At 40.0% G+C, this 21,893-nt stretch overlaps 2 gene segments (V, D, J or C); one reads left to right on the top strand and one right to left on the bottom strand.

Annotated features, from left to right (window-relative positions):
• Positions 1-14,132: 14,132 nt before the first annotated feature.
• LOC136767294 (immunoglobulin heavy variable 3-30-3-like) lies at positions 14,133-15,048 on the bottom strand. The segment is given in 2 exon segments: positions 14,133-14,422; positions 15,042-15,048. Coding segments are annotated over 2 exon segments (297 nt in total).
• A 5,651-nt stretch (positions 15,049-20,699) lies between these two features.
• LOC136768783 (Ig heavy chain V region 3-like) lies at positions 20,700-21,569 on the top strand. The segment is given in 2 exon segments: positions 20,700-20,796; positions 20,901-21,569. Coding segments are annotated over 2 exon segments (459 nt in total).
• The last annotated feature ends 324 nt before the right edge of the window (positions 21,570-21,893 follow it).

Raw genomic sequence — 21,893 nt, 5'->3', positions numbered from 1 at the left:
CTTGAGCAGCATCACATTGGTCACCACCAAATTACATTACAAAAACAAATAGAGTTATTAATACATCACAAACAACAAATACAGTACCGGTACCAACTGTTATAACTGTGATATGTGTATATTATTGTATATGTACAGTCAGCGATAATGGTCCTCTCCTGCTCATAACCGATCGATGTGTCTGCGCATGTCCAACCCATATATGGTATATGATATATCCACTTTGGTATATATAAATTATGGTATATGATTATTTTTTTTCTGTTTTATGAGATATCCACTTTGGCATATGATTTCTTCTTTCTGTTAATTTTGAATTGTCTCATATGTGTACTCGTTACGTGTGATTTGTAATGAGTTAATGTCTTGTGAAAGGTATCTTGTCTGTTTGAATAATATATGATAATATGACTATTAAGAAACCAACATAAAAAACATGAATTCACTAATTTATGCATTCATATTCTTCATTATTTGAAAAGCAGGGAGTCTCTAGCCTTTGTCCCAACGTACGCATTGTAAACACCTCTGGCATACATTTGAAACGGATACATCTCAAATGTATATGATACACACATAACCCACGCCCTGCAAATCAGACGAGACTGAAGTGCTTGTCCATTTAAATAATGGTTTACATTAATACATTCCCACACAAAACAAAAGACCTGAGGTTTCTGCACTGGTCTGAATTACTACGCCAGTCACTGCGCCCAACTGTGCTAGTGTGTCATACACTCTCACACAAAAACAGGCACCCAGGTGTGCAGCCCACAGTTCCTAAACTGATGGGAAACAGCCTTGAATTAAGTGTAAAATCATCTCTTCTTTATGTGATCTGAGTATGAAAACCTATTAGCCCATAAGCGTTGTAATGTTGCAAGACAACCCATAACGAACGGAATGCATAGTGTCTGTTTTGGTGAGGGACCCACAACCCTGCAAACCTTTCCACTCGACGTCTTATGTTTTTGTACGGGTTGACATCAATGTGCCCCCCCCAGGCACGGTGTTACACATCAATACATAAACCTCCTTCTAGTTTCAACTCACCGATGCACTTCAACTGATTACACCACAAGTTGTCCGGATCCCCATTGACATTCAGTCACTGGCTGAATGGATTCAGACTAGAATGACCACCTCATTATTATTTTCTTTGTCATGATTTATACAATCTCCTTTGCTGCTTGCATTTTGAAGATTTGGATGGGCATGCCAATGGAAAGGATGTTTGCTCGTCCCCACTGCACATCTTTAATAGAGCCAGCTGTATCGTTTAGCATGGCTTGTTTCGGAGATTGCGTATGCACCTCTGGGCTGTCTGGTTTAAAACAGTGAATGATACACTTACATCATTTAGAGGAACTGCTTACAGACTTTAACGTCTAATGGATTGTCATTCTTGTTGTGAAGTAACATGTGACAGAAGTGGTAACACACTTTGCTTTAGTTTTAAGTTGTTATACACCCTAAGCATTGTGCCAATAATGGATTGCAAATCATTGCCGACCATGTAGCAGGCAGCATTTAAAACAGTAAACCCACATATTCCGTGTTGAATGCATACAACCACAAATCTACAATTAATCTTTAAAAAAAAAAACTTTAAAAACACGAACATGTAAACTGTTCTTGCCTGAATGCATCAGGCAGTGAGTGTTTTAGGCGCAGGTTGTTGGAGGAAAGACTTACAGCAGTGTCTGGGAGAGAAAGTGTTTTATCTGCCTGGTTGCATACCTGTGTAGCTGACAGGTACCCTTTCCCTCATTCGTTTCACTGATCATTTCCACTAATTAGCAGCACCAGCGATCAGCCCTGCACTGCTTTAGAAATAGAGCAAAAACGGAAACATCTGCCAGGAGCTGCACTGTAAATCGCGGCTGCGTTTCCACATTTACAACTCGCAACGTCAGTTAAGTATTCGCTCCGGAACAGAGAAATAACTATGCTGACCAAAGTTGTGTAATAGCTGTCCAAGCATGTGTGTTTTGCACATCTGTTTGCAAAGGCGATGTAGGTCTTATTCTGATGTGTACATTTGTTTAATAATACAGGCTTAAATTCATAGTTCAATTCTCAAGTCACATGTGCTTATTGGGATGGAGACCTGATACTGATCAACGCTTAGTGTGGGAACACTTCTGCCTACAGGTGATGTCGATTTTGTAAATATTGTAACTGATTATACATAGGTGGAGGGTATTTATATATTTGACTGATTATCCTGTTGGGGCTACAACAACTAACATGACAACAAACAAGAGACAGAAAACAGTGAAGATACAAACAAACAAACAAAATTCCAAAAAACTAAAACAGTGTTCTGTGAATATATTTATTACATTATGTATGTATTGTGTGACCCTGTCTTTTAGTCAGGAGTCAGGTGTCAAACATGTATGCATATCATTTAAGTGAAACATGGTCATGTAATGCAAACATGATACAGAAATGGCAGACAACAAGAAGCATGGAAAGATGTATGCTTGGAATAATAATATGAAATAGAAAAATAAATGAATGGATCCCAGAAAGAAACTAAATATGTCACTGAAACAGTGAAAATGTTAAAATTGCAAGGATGGATGAAAGATTTTTTTTTGTATATATATATATATATATATATATATTCCTGTGAATTGGTTTGGGCTTCTTATTATAGACACTGGCATTCAACATTTGTCCCTTCACTCCTCCATATAGTAACATAATGGTGGATGTGAGATAGCTAATTCTTTCAAAAGTTCATTTCAGAGAAACAATATATCACACTTTATATCACACATGTATCTCTGTTCAAACAAATATTGTTATGGCAAATTAGATACTTACATAAAAAGCTTGTGAATAATGACAGACTCTTAATAAAGTTTGAGTATTTATAGTTCTAACTGGTCGCTTGATACATTAGCTTTTTGTGGAGTAATGCTGAGGATTTAATACTCTTAAATGTGTTTAAAATGTGATATTATTGTTATTTAAATTAATACAAATTTGATGTTTCCACCATGGACAGGCCAAACATTACCCAATCATACCTACATATGTAGTGAGATCTGAAATACCAGTAGATTATTAAAAACATATATACAAAATAAAATAATAATAATAATTATAATTATAATCATCATCATCATCGTCATCATGGGCTCCTTTTTATTTAATGAAAATATAATACAAAATACAAATCCTACATCCTAGATTATAATAGCTAATAAGTGCATATACTACTACATATACATGTACACCATAGTTTAATACATATATATTTTGATATTTTATTATACTGTCATCTTATGCAACACAAAGTATGATCAGGTGTGCCTGATCAGGTTTTTGTTATGGGTTCAGTCACTGTGCCTGGTAGTTATCACAGTGAAACACAGCCAGACAAAAACACACACCCCTTTACAACCACTGGACACTCAGGATCTGTCTGGCCGTTTGGAAGATGGAGATCTTCAGATGTGTGTAGAACTGCTTAGAAAATACTGTACACAAGAAGCCACAGAGACATGTTTGTATAGCTTCTGGAGAATTATATCAGAAAGTCAAAACTCTATTTTGATTCAAACTGCATGGCTCTGTAGACTTGAAATGGTCTGCCTTAACTTTTAACTGCTGTAACAGTGAAGAAATAATGTACAATCATAGGAGCCCCATCCATCTTGCCACAGCTGTGGGATTTATATGTATTATTTTGCCTTAAAATGAGGATCTACCTAGAATGGAACAATTGGGCTGAAACAATGGAGATGCAGCAAATGTATTCTTCGTGAAATTATACATTTACATGATGAAGGAAAGATGGCATTGAGTTATACAAATCTTATTATTTATATCTATATGTAGCTATTTTATATCTATATATCAGTATTTCAATTAATTAAACACAGATGGTGGTTTTTGCATTGGATTATATCACAGTGGTGGACATCCACTATCTCTACATCATCATCGTTGTATATGTATGCGTTCTCACAGTGATTTAGAAGGTGCAAAAACCTCATGTCCTTTGTTTCAGGTGATAACATATTTTATAAAACACATCCCTAGATTTGAAAACATGATGTGTATATTATACACACATAATACTGTTAGATAGATGGATAGGCAAGATACATTGCATTGACATGATGTTTAACAATGTTATAAGTTATTTTTCTTGTGTTTATTTCAATAATCTCATAGATTATTATTATGATTATTATAATTATTATTATTGTTATTAACCAGTGAACTTTACCTCTCGCTTCTGTCCTCAGAGTCCCTGTATTCCATGACAAGCCCCCATCTTATTGTATCTGTAACCCCAGCAAGCCTCAGAAATAGCGCAATCAGTCACAAGTGAGTCTTCAACACAAGCCTCTGATCTGTAACAAAGTAAAAGCCAGAGAGAGCACAGTATGGTTGTCTGAAAGTGGATTCTCTGGAGTCAACACCAAATGTGACAATTTTTTAGTATAGCCTAATGTAAATTAAGCCAAATCTGTTGGTAATATCTTTGCCATAAGAAGAAACAAATATCCTTCCCAACAGAGCAAAGTAAAGCATTAGTTTTTCTTGTCTTTTGTACCATGCTAGTCTGGCAGGGTTTGCTTTGTCTTCCCTTTGTTTCTAATCCAGATTTTCTGTCCTGCTCACAGTACCACAACTGTCAATAGGAAGAAATGTGTTTCTGTCTCTTTCTTCTATGTAAGCTCATAAGAGCTCATTGGCTCTTTAGGAAGATAAGGGATATTTATATATTTATATGGTAATGGAAATTATAGTGGAGTCTGGATCCAGCAAACAGTGTGGAACAGGAAAGGAAACACAGCCAAGGAAACTTATCTCCAAGGAAAGGGCTGGCAAGGGCCAGGGAATAGAAGAGGAGAAATAAAACGTGAAATGGGAGTGGTTTGAATCCCGGTTGAGCCAAGAGCTGAGGAAGGTGGGGTTGGGTGTAATTTACAATGGTCACCACATGTAGGCGCCCCTACCCTGCACATCAGCTAGTGAAGGGGATATGCAGACACTGCCTAATCAAAAGCAGTTGCAAACATGACAGGGTTACACCGCAGTGTGAGGTTTACAGACTGTTAACATATATTTATTTTCCCACTGTATTTCATGTGCTTCAGGTTCCATCCGGATTCCTTCTGAAGGGTCCTTCTCATCCCTTGCTGAGTCCCTGACCTCCTTCCGGCGTTAACTCAAGTTGCATCTTTTCAGACTCTACTTGTAATTTAGTCATTTATTCTCCTGTTGCACTTATACAACACTTTGTCATACACTTGCCTTTGATTTACTTGCACTTCTATTGTTTATTTTGATATCCCCTATGCTCCCTTTCCCTTAGCTCTTAACTTTGACTTAACATCTTGTCTGCAGCTTTTTCATTCTAGGATTTAAGACCTTATATTGTTCACTGTATATTTACTTGTGTGAATTGTGAATTTGTAAAATGTATTATGCCTAACTGCACTATATTATTGCACTTTGTATTGCCCTTATATTTTCTAAGTCACCCTGGACAAGGGCGTCTGCTAATAAATACATAAATAAATAAATAAATAATAATAATAATAATAATAATAATAATAATAATAATAATAATAATAATAATAATAATAATAATAATAATAATAAAATATAAACACTGGTATGTAACTATATTGGTAAAGCAAAACACTGATTCGGTATATAAGGAAAATAAATCTGTTTACCCATTTCTTGTAGGTATGTGTGTATTTTGTGGATTGTATCTTGTTTAAAATGTGTAGAATATACCAGAGATGTATAACATATTAAAAGTAATGGTATTTTTGAAATTGTATTTCAGGTTTGGAAAAGGACATTTTTAGTTTAAATTACTTAAGGGGACCACGGTGATATAATGACTAGTGCTGCTGCCTCAAGTTTCCAGTTCTTTCTCTCCTATCTCAAATACAGGCTGTTTAGGTTGCCTGGCTTCTCTCAATCTTTCAAATGAAGATTAGTTGTTTTGTATCATCACAATCGTGGTGTGAATAATAATGCTTTTTGGTTAAAGGATGTTTTCTTGTTGTTGCTGGAAAAAGAGCATTACCGCAAACTCAGGTTGTGGGCATACTACCAGTGGTCACTTATGGCTGTCAGACCTGGTCAATTATGTAGACACTGCATATACAGAAGGGAGCACAGAGAGTTGTCTGCTTAGAATAACAACATAGAAAAATAAACAAAACTATGTGACATTTGAAAAAGTGAAAATGTTAACATTGCTGCACACATTGCAAGGAGAAAGAGGATAAAATATGGACAATGGAAGGTATTGACTGGATCTCAAGAGATAAAAAAAGACTTATAAGATGATCACTTAAAGAATGGGAAGATGAAATCATAGATTGTGAAGGCTTGACATTGAAAAGACAAGCTGTAAATTGAAGTGGAAATGTGTGGTGTTTCATTTTCCTGTAGCCATAATGATTTTACCACTTTTCTATCTTGTGTATTTATATTACACTTATTTGTTGTTCACAGTGCAAAAATGTGTAGTGGAAGAGAATAATTTGAGTGGATACATTTTGTTAGAAAACCATCAAAAGAGGGCGCTGTTGGATAGGTTATGTTGAGTTGGTGAAAATGCAAAAAGTGTGTAAAAATGCTTAACAACCGAAGAAACCTCAAGAGTAAATGACGGCATTTTAAAGAAATCTGAGCTGTACTATTAGAAATGTCAGAAGAAACAATTGAAATTACATTCTATTTATTGTATTCACAAAAATAGAAAATACAGCATGATGATCTTAGTTAAATGAATAAAACAAGATCCTTTGATTAATATCAAAGGAAATAACCAAATTAATGATGTCAACATATATGTTTTACAGATCTGACAATGAAAGGTGTTAATCAGCATGTACAATACTTCTATTACTACTACTACCATCACCAACACCAACATCAGTAAACTTCTTACACACTTCTCTTGTCAGGTGTGGAAGAAGAACCATCTTCAATCAGGTTGGAACGTCAGTTGCAATGCCTTTAATACACGCAGCGTGGAGAGGAACAGTGAATCAAGAAGATCCCAAAGTCCCTCTGCCTTCATTTAAAAGTCAGAGGCTTTAATTCATAAAGAACAAAGATCTGGTTACAATCAGAAAGTCATTATTATGTTATCTTAGAGAGTTAGCTAAGCAGAATATATATCATTATAGAACAGAGTTCATAGGTCAACACATGGATTAGGGAGCAGGCACTTCAATCATACTGTTTGACATTGTCTCCAAGATTCTCATCGTAAATAACGAACAGAAATCAAGCTTCCTTCTGGCTTGACCTTATCTTTCTTAAGTATACAAGAGAATAAAACAGGTATGAGAGAAAGAATTTCTAACTTTCCTTCCACACAGGTTCTTCTTCTTCTTCTTCTTCTTCTTCTTCTTCTTCTTCTTCTTCTTCTTCTTATTATTATTATTATTATTATTATTATTATTAATTAATTAATTAATTTATTTATTTATTTATTTATTTTTCTTGGCAGACGCACTTATCCAAGGCGACTTACAACATAAGTACAAAAATACAGAGAAGTACAAGGTATCAATCATAACAAATTCAACTTAGCTAAAATACAGCAATTCAAAATATATTTTACAAATTCCTATTACAATTTACACAACTACAGTAAGTGACTTCCTACATCCTGGACACTCAAAGCTAAGTGCTGTCTATATGTAGGGTTACAGACGAGGTCTACGGGAAAGGGAGCAAGGAGGAAAACAATCAAGAACGCGAGGAGCATAATAAGCTGAAGTGCTATCTAGCAGGGATAGAGGACTAATATTACAAGTGCTGTCGGAAGAGATGCGTCTTGAGTAAGCGCTGGAATGAGGTCAGGGACTCTGCTAATGGAGAGGAGGCAGAGTTAGTCTTCTGGCACTGGAGGAGCGCAGTGGTCTGGAGGGGATGTATGGAGAGACGAGTGTCTGAAGGTAGCTTGGTGCAGTGTGGTCAAGACAGCAGTAGGTGAGAGTCAATGTCTTGAACTGGATGCGTGCCGCTATCGGGAGCCAGTGGAGGGAGCAGAGCAGTGGAGTAGCGTGTGAATCGGGGCAGAGAGACACCAGACAAGCCGCAGAGTTCTGGATGAGCTGGAGGGGCAGTTAGTGGATGCAGGAAGGCCGGCCAGGAGGGAGTTGCAGTAGTCCAGGCCAGAGGACCAGTGACTGGACGAGCAGCTGAGTCGAGTAGTCGGTGAGGAAGGGACGGATCCGGCGTATGTTGCTCAGGAAGAATCTACAGGTGCGTGTTAGTGTGGTGATGTGCTGGGTGTAGGAGAGCGCAGGATCGAGGGTGACTCCTAGATTTTTAGCGGAAGAAGAAGGAGAGAGTGTGCTGGATTCCAAGGGGGATCGAGATGGGGAGGTCAGCAGAAGGTGAGGAAGAGGTGGGGAAAAAGAGGAGGAGATCTGATTTGGAGAGGTTGAGCTTGAGGTGGTGCGAGTGCATCCAGGCAGAAATGGCAGACAAGCAGGAAGAGATGCGAGAGGGGATGAGAGGGTCAGAAGAGGGAAAAGATAGGAAGATCTGAGCATCATCAGCGTAGAAGTGGTAGGAGAGTGGATACATTTTGTTAGAAAACCATCAAAAGAGGGCGCTGTTGGATAGGTTATGTTGAGTTGGTGAAAATGCAAAAAGTGTGTAAAAATGCTTAACAACCGAAGAAACCTCAAGAGTAAATGACGGCATTTTAAAGAAATCTGAGCTGTACTATTAGAAATGTCAGAAGAAACAATTGAAATTACATTCTATTTATTGTATTCACAAAAATAGAAAATACAGCATGATGATCTTAGTTAAATGAATAAAACAAGATCCTTTGATTAATATCAAAGGAAATAACCAAATTAATGATGTCAACATATATGTTTTACAGATCTGACAATGAAAGGTGTTAATCAGCATGTACAATACTTCTATTACTACTACTACCATCACCAACACCAACATCAGTAAACTTCTTACACACTTCTCTTGTCAGGTGTGGAAGAAGAACCATCTTCAATCAGGTTGGAACGTCAGTTGCAATGCCTTTAATACACGCAGCGTGGAGAGGAACAGTGAATCAAGAAGATCCCAAAGTCCCTCTGCCTTCATTTAAAAGTCAGAGGCTTTAATTCATAAAGAACAAAGATCTGGTTACAATCAGAAAGTCATTATTATGTTATCTTAGAGAGTTAGCTAAGCAGAATATATATCATTATAGAACAGAGTTCATAGGTCAACACATGGATTAGGGAGCAGGCACTTCAATCATACTGTTTGACATTGTCTCCAAGATTCTCATCGTAAATAACGAACAGAAATCAAGCTTCCTTCTGGCTTGACCTTATCTTTCTTAAGTATACAAGAGAATAAAACAGGTATGAGAGAAAGAATTTCTAACTTTCCTTCCACACAGGTTATTATTATTATTATTATTATTATTATTATTATTATTATTATTATTATTTATTTATTTATTTATTTATTTATTTATTTTTCTTGGCAGACGCACTTATCCAAGGCGACTTACAACATAAGTACAAAAATACAGAGAAGTACAAGGTATCAATCATAACAAATTCAACTTAGCTAAAATACAGCAATTCAAAATATATTTTACAAATTCCTATTACAATTTACACAACTACAGTAAGTGACTTCCTACATCCTGGACACTCAAAGCTAAGTGCTGTCTATATGTAGGGTTACAGACGAGGTCTACGGGAAAGGGAGCAAGGAGGAAAACAATCAAGAACGCGAGGAGCATAATAAGCTGAAGTGCTATCTAGCAGGGATAGAGGACTAATATTACAAGTGCTGTCGGAAGAGATGCGTCTTGAGTAAGCGCTGGAATGAGGTCAGGGACTCTGCTAATGGAGAGGAGGCAGAGTTAGTCTTCTGGCACTGGAGGAGCGCAGTGGTCTGGAGGGGATGTATGGAGAGACGAGTGTCTGAAGGTATCTCGGTGCAGTGTGGTGAGACAGCGGTAGGTGAGGGTCAGTGTCTTGAACTGGATGCGTGCCGCTATCGGGAGCCAGTGGAGGGAGCGGAGCAGTGGAGTAGCGTGTGAATCGGGGCAGAGAGACACCAGACAAGCCGCAGAGTTCTGGATGAGCTGGAGTGGCGGGTAGTGGATGCAGGCAGGCCGGCCAGGAGGGAGTTGCAGTATCCAGGCGGGAGAGGACCAGTGACTGGACGAGCAGCTGAGTCGAGTAGTCGGTGAGGAAGGGGCGGATCCGGCGTATGTTGCTCAGGAAGAATCTACAGGTGCGTGTCAGTGTGGTGATGTGCTGGGTGTAGGAGAGCGCAGGATCGAGGGTGACTCCTAGATTTTTAGCGGAAGAAGAAGGAGAGAGTGTGGTGGATTCGAGATGGGGAGGTCAGCAGAAGGTGAGGAAGAGGTGGGGAAAAAGAGGAGGAGATCTGATTTGGAGAGGTTGAGCTTGAGGTGGTGCGAGTGCATCCAGGCAGAAATGGCAGACAAGCAGGAAGAGATGCGAGAGGGGATGAGAGGGTCAGAAGAGGGAAATGATAGGAAGATCTGAGCATCATCAGCGTAGAAGTGGTAGGAGAGTGGATACATTTTGTTAGAAAACCATCAAAAGAGGGCGCTGTTGGATAGATTATGTTGAGTTGGTGAAAATGCAAAAAGTGTGTAAAAATGCTTAACAACCGAAGAAACCTCAAGAGTAAATGACGGCATTTTAAACAAATCTGAGCTGTACTATTAGAAATGTCAGAAGAAACAATTGAAATTACATTCTATTTATTGTATTCACAAAAATAGAAAATACAGCATGATGATCTTAGTTAAATGAATAAAACAAGATCCTTTGATTAATATCAAAGGAAATAACCAAATTAATGATGTCAACATATATGTTTTACAGATCTGACAATGAAAGGTGTTAATCAGCATGTACAATACTTCTATTACTACTACTACCATCACCAACACCAACATCAGTAAACTTCTTACACACTTCTCTTGTCAGGTGTGGAAGAAGAACCATCTTCAATCAGGTTGGAACGTCAGTTGCAATGCCTTTAATACACGCAGCGTGGAGAGGAACAGTGAATCAAGAAGATCCCAAAGTCCCTCTGCCTTCATTTAAAAGTCAGAGGCTTTAATTCATAAAGAACAAAGATCTGGTTACAATCAGAAAGTCATTATTATGTTATCTTAGAGAGTTAGCTAAGCAGAATATATATCATTATAGAACAGAGTTCATAGGTCAACACATGGATTAGGGAGCAGGCACTTCAATCATACTGTTTGACATTGTCTCCAAGATTCTCATCGTAAATAACGAACAGAAATCAAGCTTCCTTCTGGCTTGACCTTATCTTTCTTAAGTATACAAGAGAATAAAACAGGTATGAGAGAAAGAATTTCTAACTTTCCTTCCACACAGGTTCTTCTTCTTCTTCTTCTTCTTCTTCTTCTTCTTATTATTATTATTATTATTATTATTATTATTATTATTATTAATTAATTAATTAATTTATTTATTTATTTATTTTTCTTGGCAGACGCACTTATCCAAGGCGACTTACAACATAAGTACAAAAATACAGAGAAGTACAAGGTATCAATCATAACAAATTCAACTTAGCTAAAATACAGCAATTCAAAATATATTTTACAAATTCCTATTACAATTACACAACTACAGTAAGTGACTTCCTACATCCTGGACACTCAAAGCTAAGTGCTGTCTATATGTAGGGTTACAGACGAGGTCTACGGGAAAGGGAGCAAGGAGGAAAACAATCAAGAACGCGAGGAGCATAATAAGCTGAAGTGCTATCTAGCAGGGATAGAGGACTAATATTACAAGTGCTGTCGGAAGAGATGCGTCTTGAGTAAGCGCTGGAATGAGGTCAGGGACTCTGCTAATGGAGAGGAGGCAGAGTTAGTCTTCTGGCACTGGAGGAGCACAGTGGTCTGGAGGGGATGTATGGAGAGACGAGTGTCTGAAGGTATCTTGGTGCAGTGTGGTGAGACAGCGGTAGGTGAGGGTCAGTGTCTTGAACTGGATGCGTGCCGCTATCGGGAGCCAGTGGAGGGAGCAGAGCAGTGGAGTAGCGTGTGAATCGTGGCAGAGAGACACCAGACAAGCCGCAGAGTTCTGGATGAGCTGGAGCGGCGGGTACTGGATGCAGGCAGGCCGGCCAGGAGGGAGTTGCAGTAGTCCAGGCGGGAGAGGACCAGTGACTGGACGAGTAGCTGAGTTGAGTAGTCGGTGAGGAAGGGACGGATCCGGCGTATGTTGCTCAGGAAGAATCTACAGGTGCGTGTTAGTGTGGTGATGTGCTGGGTGTAGGAGAGCGCAGGATTGAGGGTGACTCCTAGATTTTTAGCGGAAGAAGAAGGAGAGAGTGTGCTGGATTCCAAGGGGGATCGAGATGGGGAGTCAGTGTCAGAGTCAGATTGACAGTGTCAAATGCTGCAGAGAGATCAAGGAGGATGAGGACTGAGGAGAGGGAGGCCGCCCGAGCACAGCTGAGGGAGTCAGTGACAGCCAGGAGAGCCGTCTCAGTGGAATGAGCTGTGCAGAAGCCGGATTGCAGAGGATCAAGGAGTGAGTGTTGGGACAGAAAGTCCAAGAGCTGACGGTGGACCGCCCGCTCAAGAGTCTTGGAGAGGAAGGGAAGTAGGGAGACAGGGCGGTAATTCTGAGGAGAGGTGGCATCAAGGGTTGGTTTCTTGAGCAGTGGGATGACAGCAGCTTGTTTAAATGCAGAGGGGAAACAGCCAGAGAGGAGTGAGGAGTTGAGGAGGGAGGAGATGAAGGGGAGAAGATCAGGAGCGGATGCTTGGAAGAGACGAGAAGGAAGAGGGTCAAGGTCGCATGTTGTGGGTTTGTGACGTAGGAGGAGAGCAGAAACTTCAGCATCTGAGAGAGGTGAGAATGAAGAAAAGGAAGCTTGGTTGGTGGGAGGTTTCGGTGTGATGGAGTATTGAAGAGCCTGCGGATGTCTGCAATCTTGGAGGAGAAGAAGGAGGCGAAATCATTAGCAGTGAGAGATGAGGGAGGAGGCGGGGGAGGGGGGCAAGGAGGGAGGAGAAGGTGGAGAAGAGATTGCGAGGGTTGTTGATAGTGGATTCGAAGAGAGATTGGAAGTAAGACTTCTTGGCTGAGGTGAGAGAGGACGAGAATGTGGACAGTAGGGAGCGGTAGAGATCAAGAACGGCTGGGAGTTTGGTCCTCTTCCACTTTTGTTCGGCGGCACGCAGACTAGTTCGGGTTGCACAGAGGACAGCAGAGAGCCAAGGCTGAGGAGGGGAGGGACGGGCAGGACGAGACGTGAGAGGACAGAAAGAGTCAAGGGAGGAGGTGAGGGAGGAGAACAAAGAGGAGGTAGCACAGTTGACAGATAGATTTGAAAAACAATCAATGGAAGGCAAGAGAGTGAGGGCAGTGGAGGCAAGGGTGGAGGGGGAGACAGAGCGGAGATATCGGCAGAAGGTGACAGAGGGAGTGGGTGGAGAGGGGAGGGAGGGAAGGGAAAGGGAGAAGGAAATTAAGTGGTGGTCCGAGATGTCCATGGGTGTCACGGAGAGTGTCGAAGGGGAGCAGCCTCTTGAGAAGATGAGGTCTAGCTGACGGCCAGCCCTGTGAGTGGGGGGAGATGGGGAGAGAGAGAAGTTAAAGGAGTGAAGAAGAGGAAGAAATCCGGCACAGTGGGAAGGGTTGGAGAGGTGAATGTTGAAGTCTCCCAGGAGGATGGTAGGTGAGGAGAGCAAGGGGAGAGAGGAGAGAAGAAAGTTGAGTTCATCCAGGAAGGAGGTGAGTGGACCAGGGGGTTATGAAACCTAACCTGATGTAGTGTTGTACTTAACATTGGAAAATGACAACTACAGATTAATAACAAAAAAAAAAAAAAAAAAAAAAAAATATATATATATATATATATATTTTTTTTTTTTTTTTTTTTCCATCAGCCTGCCATTCTCAAGGTACCATCGGAAAATTAATATAATTAGTATGGCAAAATGTAATAATTATACTAGCAGTAGCTGAAAATGTTCCCAAGTATTTATCTGTCGGTATTTTACAAGCTGTGATGCTGCACTGGTAGGTTTTTGTATGGCTTCGCTGGTAGTTTTGTCACTGTGGCTCTCTGGCACAGTAGTACACAGCTGTGTCTTCAGACTTCAGGCTGGTAATGTCTAAATAGGCAATGCTGTTGGAGCTGTCTTCTGTCACTTTGAAGCGGCTGTCAGAAGCTCTACTATAGTAACCAACCCATTGCAGCCCTTTGCTGGGAGGCTGTCGGATCCAGTGTACGCTGTAGCTGCTCAAGGAGAATCCAGTCACCTTACAGGAGAGCCTGACAGAATCTCCAGGCCTCTTGACCTGAGGTTCTGACTCGGTCAGGGTAATATCGCATTGAACACCTGTAGAGAAAAGCAAGTATGTTTAAGTGCAAATATTAATGCTGTGCCACAGGACCGACAGTCATGTTGATACATACATTTACAGAACAGGAGCACCCAGATGCAATGCAGAAGAGTCCTCATGTTGTGAAAAGGTCAGAATGGATTGTGCCGACTGTGGACAGCTGCAGAACGGGAAGAACGCAATGGGAGCAAAGTGGAGGGCTTCTCCTGCAGCCTGTATCGGGCAGTGCCACTTGCTTTGAATTTTAAAGCAACACCTCCCTGGATTTGCATAGAAACTCCTCTCAGGGGGCAGGATAGTCAGGTCCCCTCCTAGTCTGAGGCAAATTACTTACAGTGGACATAAAACAAGAGAAAAACAGAGGCAACTTTGACATACATGGCATTCTGCTTACTGGCAAAAATGATCATTCAATCATGGGCAATTAAAAATGTCTAATTGGAAACTGTGACTTAGGAGAATGAAGGGTTGATTTGAATAAGGTTTTTTTAAGGAGAAAACAAAACACAAAATGTGGGAAATAAAGGTTTTAGAAATGACCTAACTTGCATTGATTATTAGGTTATGAATATATTTTTAACCATATTAAACCATATTAATATGAAAGAAAATTACCTGACATTTGTCAAAGTATCTCTCTAAAAATTTAAATATAAGCATACGACTATAATTATCTTTACTTTATCTTTAAATATAATCTGACCCTTAAATCTCAGACCATCCTCGAGTATAACCCTACTGACAATCTGAATGTTACTTTCAGATACACAATTCCACCACATGATCAGATACATTTCCTCATTAGCCTGAAACAGAGCATGTGGCTTTTAAAGCAGTTTGGGTCCTTGAAAAGCTCTATATAAGTTCCATGTTTTATTACTAATTTATTATGTAAATGTAGAATAGGAGGTGTCTCAAAGTCATTAAGTAAATGCACCTCCTCAGCTTCCAACACAAATAAGAATTTTCAGCTTCAATTGGCCAAACATATTATGTCCATTTACACGTGTCTATACTGAAGTTCATTTCACTGATCATATTTGTTTTCTCATGTAATTATCTCAAAATACACATATTAACAGCAACTTAATTTCCCTTCATGTATTCTTTTCCAGTGTAAACATATTGATTTCTGTTTTCAGATGTGTGAGCAAATATTGTCTTGACTCTTGGATGATGAGAAAGGACAGATTTATTGTTTCTCCAGGCTGTCAAGTTTCAGGGATTACTTTATTTAGCAGTTGGTATATTGCACTGGATTAAACACACTCCCAGAAAGGGTTTGGAGGGGTTACTGTTCATCAGAGGAGACAAGCAATACCCTAACTATGCCCAGTAAATCCAAGGGTGATTGCTTGTGTCCACAGATCTTCTCTATGGTGCATCTTGAGCAGAAGAATATGAAAGCTAAAGACACTGCGGCATATGACAGCACCAGACAAACAAAAACTGACACAAGCACACACCAAGCTACAATTCTATTTTTTCCAATTAGAAATAATAATAATACAAAAACAATAATATCTTACAGTTATAGAAACCACATACACTTAATTTTCTTTTAATTCACCTGCAATTGCATTTGTTTTGGATTTCACTGTCTCTGTCTGACAGTTGCCAAATGCAATGTGACTGACTGGTAAAGCCCACATACTGTATTCATCCTTCCTTACATTAAATGAAAGACACAGAAAGCCAACACAACTCCATCAGACTGACACTCACTATAAAGGTGATAAAGGCTTGACAATATAGTTTATATCACCTGTGCATGATAAATTATTTTTACAGAAGATATGAGTCCTATGTGACAGTACAGTAGAAACCCACCTGCTTGAATCATTGCTGTGAGCTTTAATGCAGCTGCTTGCAAAGTCCCTCCCCTCTCAGATCATTATACAAATAGTCAGCTGTGTTTCCTATAAAAGCCACAGGGAATCATCAACCAGAGAAAGAGCAACATCCTGAAAGCAGTGAGACAATCAGTGGATCACCATGACAGTTATTCCAGCCTTGATCTTCATTTCTGCCTCTTTTTCATGTAAGTGATTTTCATTATTTGTAATTTATATGTCCATGTTGTCTGTGTGTGTGTGTGTGTGTTTGTGTGACCACAATTACATTAAGTTACAGAGGACAAATATGCATTGATCAGTCATGTATTCTTCTGTTTCTAGGTATCCAGTCTGCTGTTGTTCTGACACAGCCTGGGGCTCAGATAGTCACTCCAGGAGGAAAGCTCACATTTTCCTGCACAGGGTCAGGATATGAGTTTAAAGATTATAGCATGATCTGGGTTCGACAGGCTCCACAGAAAGGCTTGGAATGGATCGCACAAATCAGCTATCCGAGTGGAAGCAATAAATATTACTCTGAGTCAGTCAAGGGAAGGTTCACCATTTCCAGAGACAATGACAAAAGCACAGCGTACTTAGAGATGACCAGCCTGAAGACTGAAGACACCGCTGTGTATTACTGTGCCCGAGAGCCACAGTGAGAGAGAGAGTAAGGGAAGCTGAACAAAAACCTAATGTGTCTCCTATGATCATACACCGTGCAGAGAGGCATGATCTCTGTTGATATGGAATGTCAGATAAAATATATATACAAACAATGAATTATAGTATTAAATATTTTCCAAACAATTATATAATTTAAACGGAAATATATCATAAAATAAATTACTACATTTTGTGTCATGTACATTATCTCAGATTGTGTGAATTTCTTTCAACTTAAAAAAACTCTCAACAAAGTAATAGTTAAAACAATTAAATCAATGTATTAAAAAGTAAAAATCTTGAAAATGTAGTTTTTGTCTGTGAGCAACTAGTATCTCAGAATTTATAACCGGTATGTCTTATAATACATTGACACACACACACACACACACATATATATACACTCACCTAAAGGATTATTAGGAACACCTGTTCAATTTCTCATTAATGCAATTATCTAACCAACCAATCACATGGCAGTTGCTTCAATGCATTTAGGGGTGTGGTCCTGGTCAAGACAATCTCCTGAAGTCCAAACTGAATGTCTGAATGGGAAAGAAAGGTGATTTAAGCAATTTTGAGCGTGGCATGGTTGTTGTTGCCAGACAGACTGGTCTGAGTATTTCACAATCTGCTCAGTTACTGGGATTTTCACGCACAACCATTTCTAGGGTTTACAAAGAATGGTGTGAAAAGGGAAAAACATCCAGTATGCGGCAGTCCTGTGGGCGAAAATGCCTTGTTGATGCTAGAGGTCAGAGGAGAATGGGCCGACTGATTCAAGCTGATAGAAGAGCAACTTTGACTGAAATAACCACTCGTTACAACCGAGGTATGCAGCAAAGCATTTGTGAAGCCACAACACGTACAACCTTGAGGCGGATGGGCTACAACAGCAGAAGAGCCCACCGGGTACCACTCATCTCCACTACAAATAGGAAAAAGAGGCTACAATTTGCACAAGCTCATCAAAATTGGACAGTTGAAGACTGGAAAAATGTTGCCTGGTCTGATGAGTCTCGATTTCTGTTGAGACATTCAGATGGTAGAGTCAGAATTTGGCGTAAACAGAATGAGAACATGGATCCATCATGCCTTGTTAGCACTGTGCAGGCTGGTGGTGGTGGTGTAATGGTGTGGGGGATGTTTTCTTGGCACACTGTAGGCCCCTTAGTGCCAATTGGGCATCGTTTAAATGCCACGGCCTACCTGAGCATTGTTTCTGACCATGTCCATCCCTTTATGACCACCATGTACCCATCCTCTGATGGCTACTTCCAGCAGGATAATGCACCATGTCACAAAGGTCGAATCATTTCAAATTGGTTTCTTGAACATGACAATGAGTTCACTGTACTAAACTGGCCCCCACAGTCACCAGATCTCAACCCAATAGAGCATCTTTGGGATGTGGTGGAACGGGAGCTTCGTGACCTGGATGTGCATCCCACAAATCTCCATCAACTGCAAGATGCTATCCTATCAATATGGGCCAACATTTCTAAAGAATGCTTTCAGCACCTTGTTGAATCAATGCCACGTAGAATTAAGGCAGTTCTGAAGGCGAAAGGGGGTCAAACACAGTATTAGTATGGTGTTCCTAATAATCCTTTAGGTGAGTGTATATATATATAGTAATAAGTCTCTATACATTTCTATTCAAATTTCTATACACATCAATCTATCTATAGTTTCATCCATAAAGATGCCCAACAACTGATATCAGTATACATGCAATATAATTTAGCTGTCTCCAGTGTTTTCAGGGATGAATGTGAAACACAATGCATACCCTATTGTTGCTTTGTGTCATTCTTCTCTTGTTCTGCATTCCTCTATCTGTAGTGTAGGGTGACACATCTGTCACTGAGCACTGTCACTCCTGAAGTCCATAACGTGACAGCAAGTCAATAAAGCTTCTTTGTAACTTATCAAGCACCTTATACTCAGATTAAGAGTCACAGATGTTATACTAAGAGCACACACGTTACAGTCTGATGCACATGGCCTAAAACCCCAGAGATGCTAACAGTTCTGCACATGTTGTCTTTTACAAACCCCAAAGGAGGCTCTGCCCTGGCCTTCAAAGTAAGGAGTAACAGTTTCACTGTAGGACATCAGTGCAATAAGCTGGGAGTCTTTGAAATGAGTATCAAACTACTTTAAGGCACAAACTAATGTAAACACAAAATGTAGCAAATAAGTCAATATACCACTATAAAGAAATTCAATATAAGCATAAGACTTTTATGAATATTTTTACTTGTATCCCTATATAAACTGTTCCTTAAATCTCAGGCCAACCTTGAACATGACCCTAATGAGAACCCAAAGGTTACTTTAATTTAAAATTGTGCCACAGAACAGTTTTCTATAGAACAAGCCAAATACACGTCAAAAGTGAATACAGATTTCCATCACATGACCTGATATATCTCATGCAGAACACTGTCTCGTGTAACAGAACATATGAATATTAAATGTAAGAGGGAATTTGGGGTGTTTCACTTTCAAATCATCAGGCAAATGTTCCTTCGCAGCCACTGATGTAAAGAAGAAAAAAAGTAATTCATATTAACATATTCAGTTAATTTAAATGACAAGTTTGAAGATGTAGCTAAGATTAATTTCAATGTTCATATCTGTTTTAGCATGTACTCACTTAAAAAAATATTAACAGCTAATTAACTTGGCTGCATGTATTCCTGCACAATATATCAGTTTTCATATCGGTTAACAGGTGTTGCGGATGGATATTGTTACGATATTGTTTGGATATTGTTTTCTTGTTGGCACTGTTTCCCCCGCTGTCTCTCTCAGCTCCGGGTTCCTCCATCGTCACTCGTCATTGGTCCGTTTGTTTCCTCTGCTGTCCTGGGTCGTCCAATCAGAGGAGGATCCCTGACTACTTGAACCCTCCTGTCCCATCCCGCTGGAGGCTCATCTTTCTCAGTGTGTTGTCCGTGCTGTCCAGCGCTCTGTGCGTCTGCTATTGTCAAACCTGCGGGTTCCGTGTGTATTGTTGGTGTGTTTCTTATCTGTGTCAATCCCACTGTCACCCATCCCTGTAGTCAGCCTGGGGAGGGCGAGGTAGGTAAGACGCCCCAGGGCTGAAATTCATCACACAGGATTGGGTTTGTTGAAATACACCAGGTTAGTCCATCGCAGGACTCAAGCCAGTAATATCCAGCAGCGATTCTAAAGAGTCTCTGTTTGTCAGGTAAATTTTTTTTTTCAACACTGGCTAAAGATCATGTTGATTCTTTAAAGCAGCAAATTGTTAATTTGTGTCATTAAGAGCTCATCTGCAATGGTATCCCGAAGACTACAGTAGCTCTACAGGATCATTGATGGAGACATCCAACGTAATCAGTAGTCTTGAGTAAAGACAGCCCATTACCTGAGACCACCCAAAGAAACACTGTAATAATACAATATATATGTAATGCAAATAATATATTTAAACAATTGTGATGTTCAAGAATACACCATAGTATTTTTCATCACAGTTCACACTGAAAACACTCGAGCAGCTGTACAGAAGTGCTAATAAACAAACTCAACTATGGGAAGCCAACAATACCAAACTCAACAGATGCCACTGATATTTAAACCTTCTCTCTGTGAGGTTTATGCAAATCAGCCTCTCCGACACTTGGCCCTGTCTAAAGTGTAGCAGTATTGCCCCAGATGTCACTGCTGTCTAATTCTGTTCTCTTTATGCAAATCCACCTGTTGCTCCTCTTATATAACCCCCTCTCTCAGCACAGAGGGACAGTGAGACAGTGATCTCCTTCTTCTTGGCCGCTGTTCAAACATCACAATGCAGTTGAAGGCTGTTCTGCTCATGATGGTGCTGTCTGTCGCAGGTCAGTATTTCTAGCTAGCAGAGGGAAGTGCAGCTTCAGTATCGGTTGACCATCAGTTACTCTGATAACCTCTGACCCCTCATGACTGTGTCTTGTGCTTCCAGGTGTCCGGGCTGATTTTGTGTTGACCCAGCCTGGACCTGAGGTAAAGAAGCCAGGAGAGTCTGTCACACTGTCCTGTCAAGGTTCAGGGGAAGATGAGTATGGACTTGACTTCACTGCTTATTACATGAGCTGGATTCGACAAGCTCCTGGGAAAGGACTGGAATGGCTGGGCTATATCAATGATGATGGTGATGATACAAGCTATCTTGAGTCTGTGAAGGGAAGATTCACCATCTCCAGAGACGACTCCAAAAGCACAGTGTATCTACAAATGAACAGCCTGCAGACTGCAGACAGCGCTGTGTATTACTGTGCCAGCGACACAGTGATCAGGATCAGTGCACAGCCTGTACAAAAACTACACGCTCTATCACACAGGGAGAGCAATACAGACATCTGTTTATATGTGTGATGGGGACATTGTGGATTTTTTGTTTGTGACACAGATACAGCATTTAATAAATAGTTGTGAAAAAAAATCTCAATTTTTAAGATGGAAATATACATTCACACACCTACTTAAATAGATTTCTAATAAGGCATAGTAATGCAAAGAGCTGTTATGTGTTAGTGCACAATGACTGTGCTGTCTTCTACAGTGATACACACCTGTTTCTTCCAGCTTCCAGCTCTTGATGTCCAAGATCACAGTGCTGGTCAAGTCAGTTTTGCTAATGGTCATCTGCCCCTTGACAGAATAAAAAAAAAAGAGAGGAAAACTTGCCTGCCACCAGTTTCTTTGCTTTCGATAATTTTTTTTTCGTTTATGAGTTTTGGCGCTGTTTTGGCATGAGGGTGGGATTTACAGGGAGGCGTGAATCCTGGGTCTCCACTGTTCCAGCAGGTTTGAGTGAAGGTTCTTCCTGATCCAATCAGTGAGGTGGGCTGGTCTGGTGATCTCAGTGCGTGATGGTTTCGACTGTCTCGGTTTCAACTGCAGCGCCGTTTCAGCGACTCATAAACACTCTGTGTTTACAGAGACCTGCAGTCAA

Source organism: Amia ocellicauda, chromosome 14 (genome assembly GCF_036373705.1).
Source record: "Amia ocellicauda isolate fAmiCal2 chromosome 14, fAmiCal2.hap1, whole genome shotgun sequence".
Lineage (NCBI taxonomy): Eukaryota > Metazoa > Chordata > Actinopteri > Amiiformes > Amiidae > Amia > Amia ocellicauda.
The sequence above is the reverse complement of the archived record's forward strand: the minus strand, read 5'-3'. Positions and strand labels throughout refer to the sequence as shown.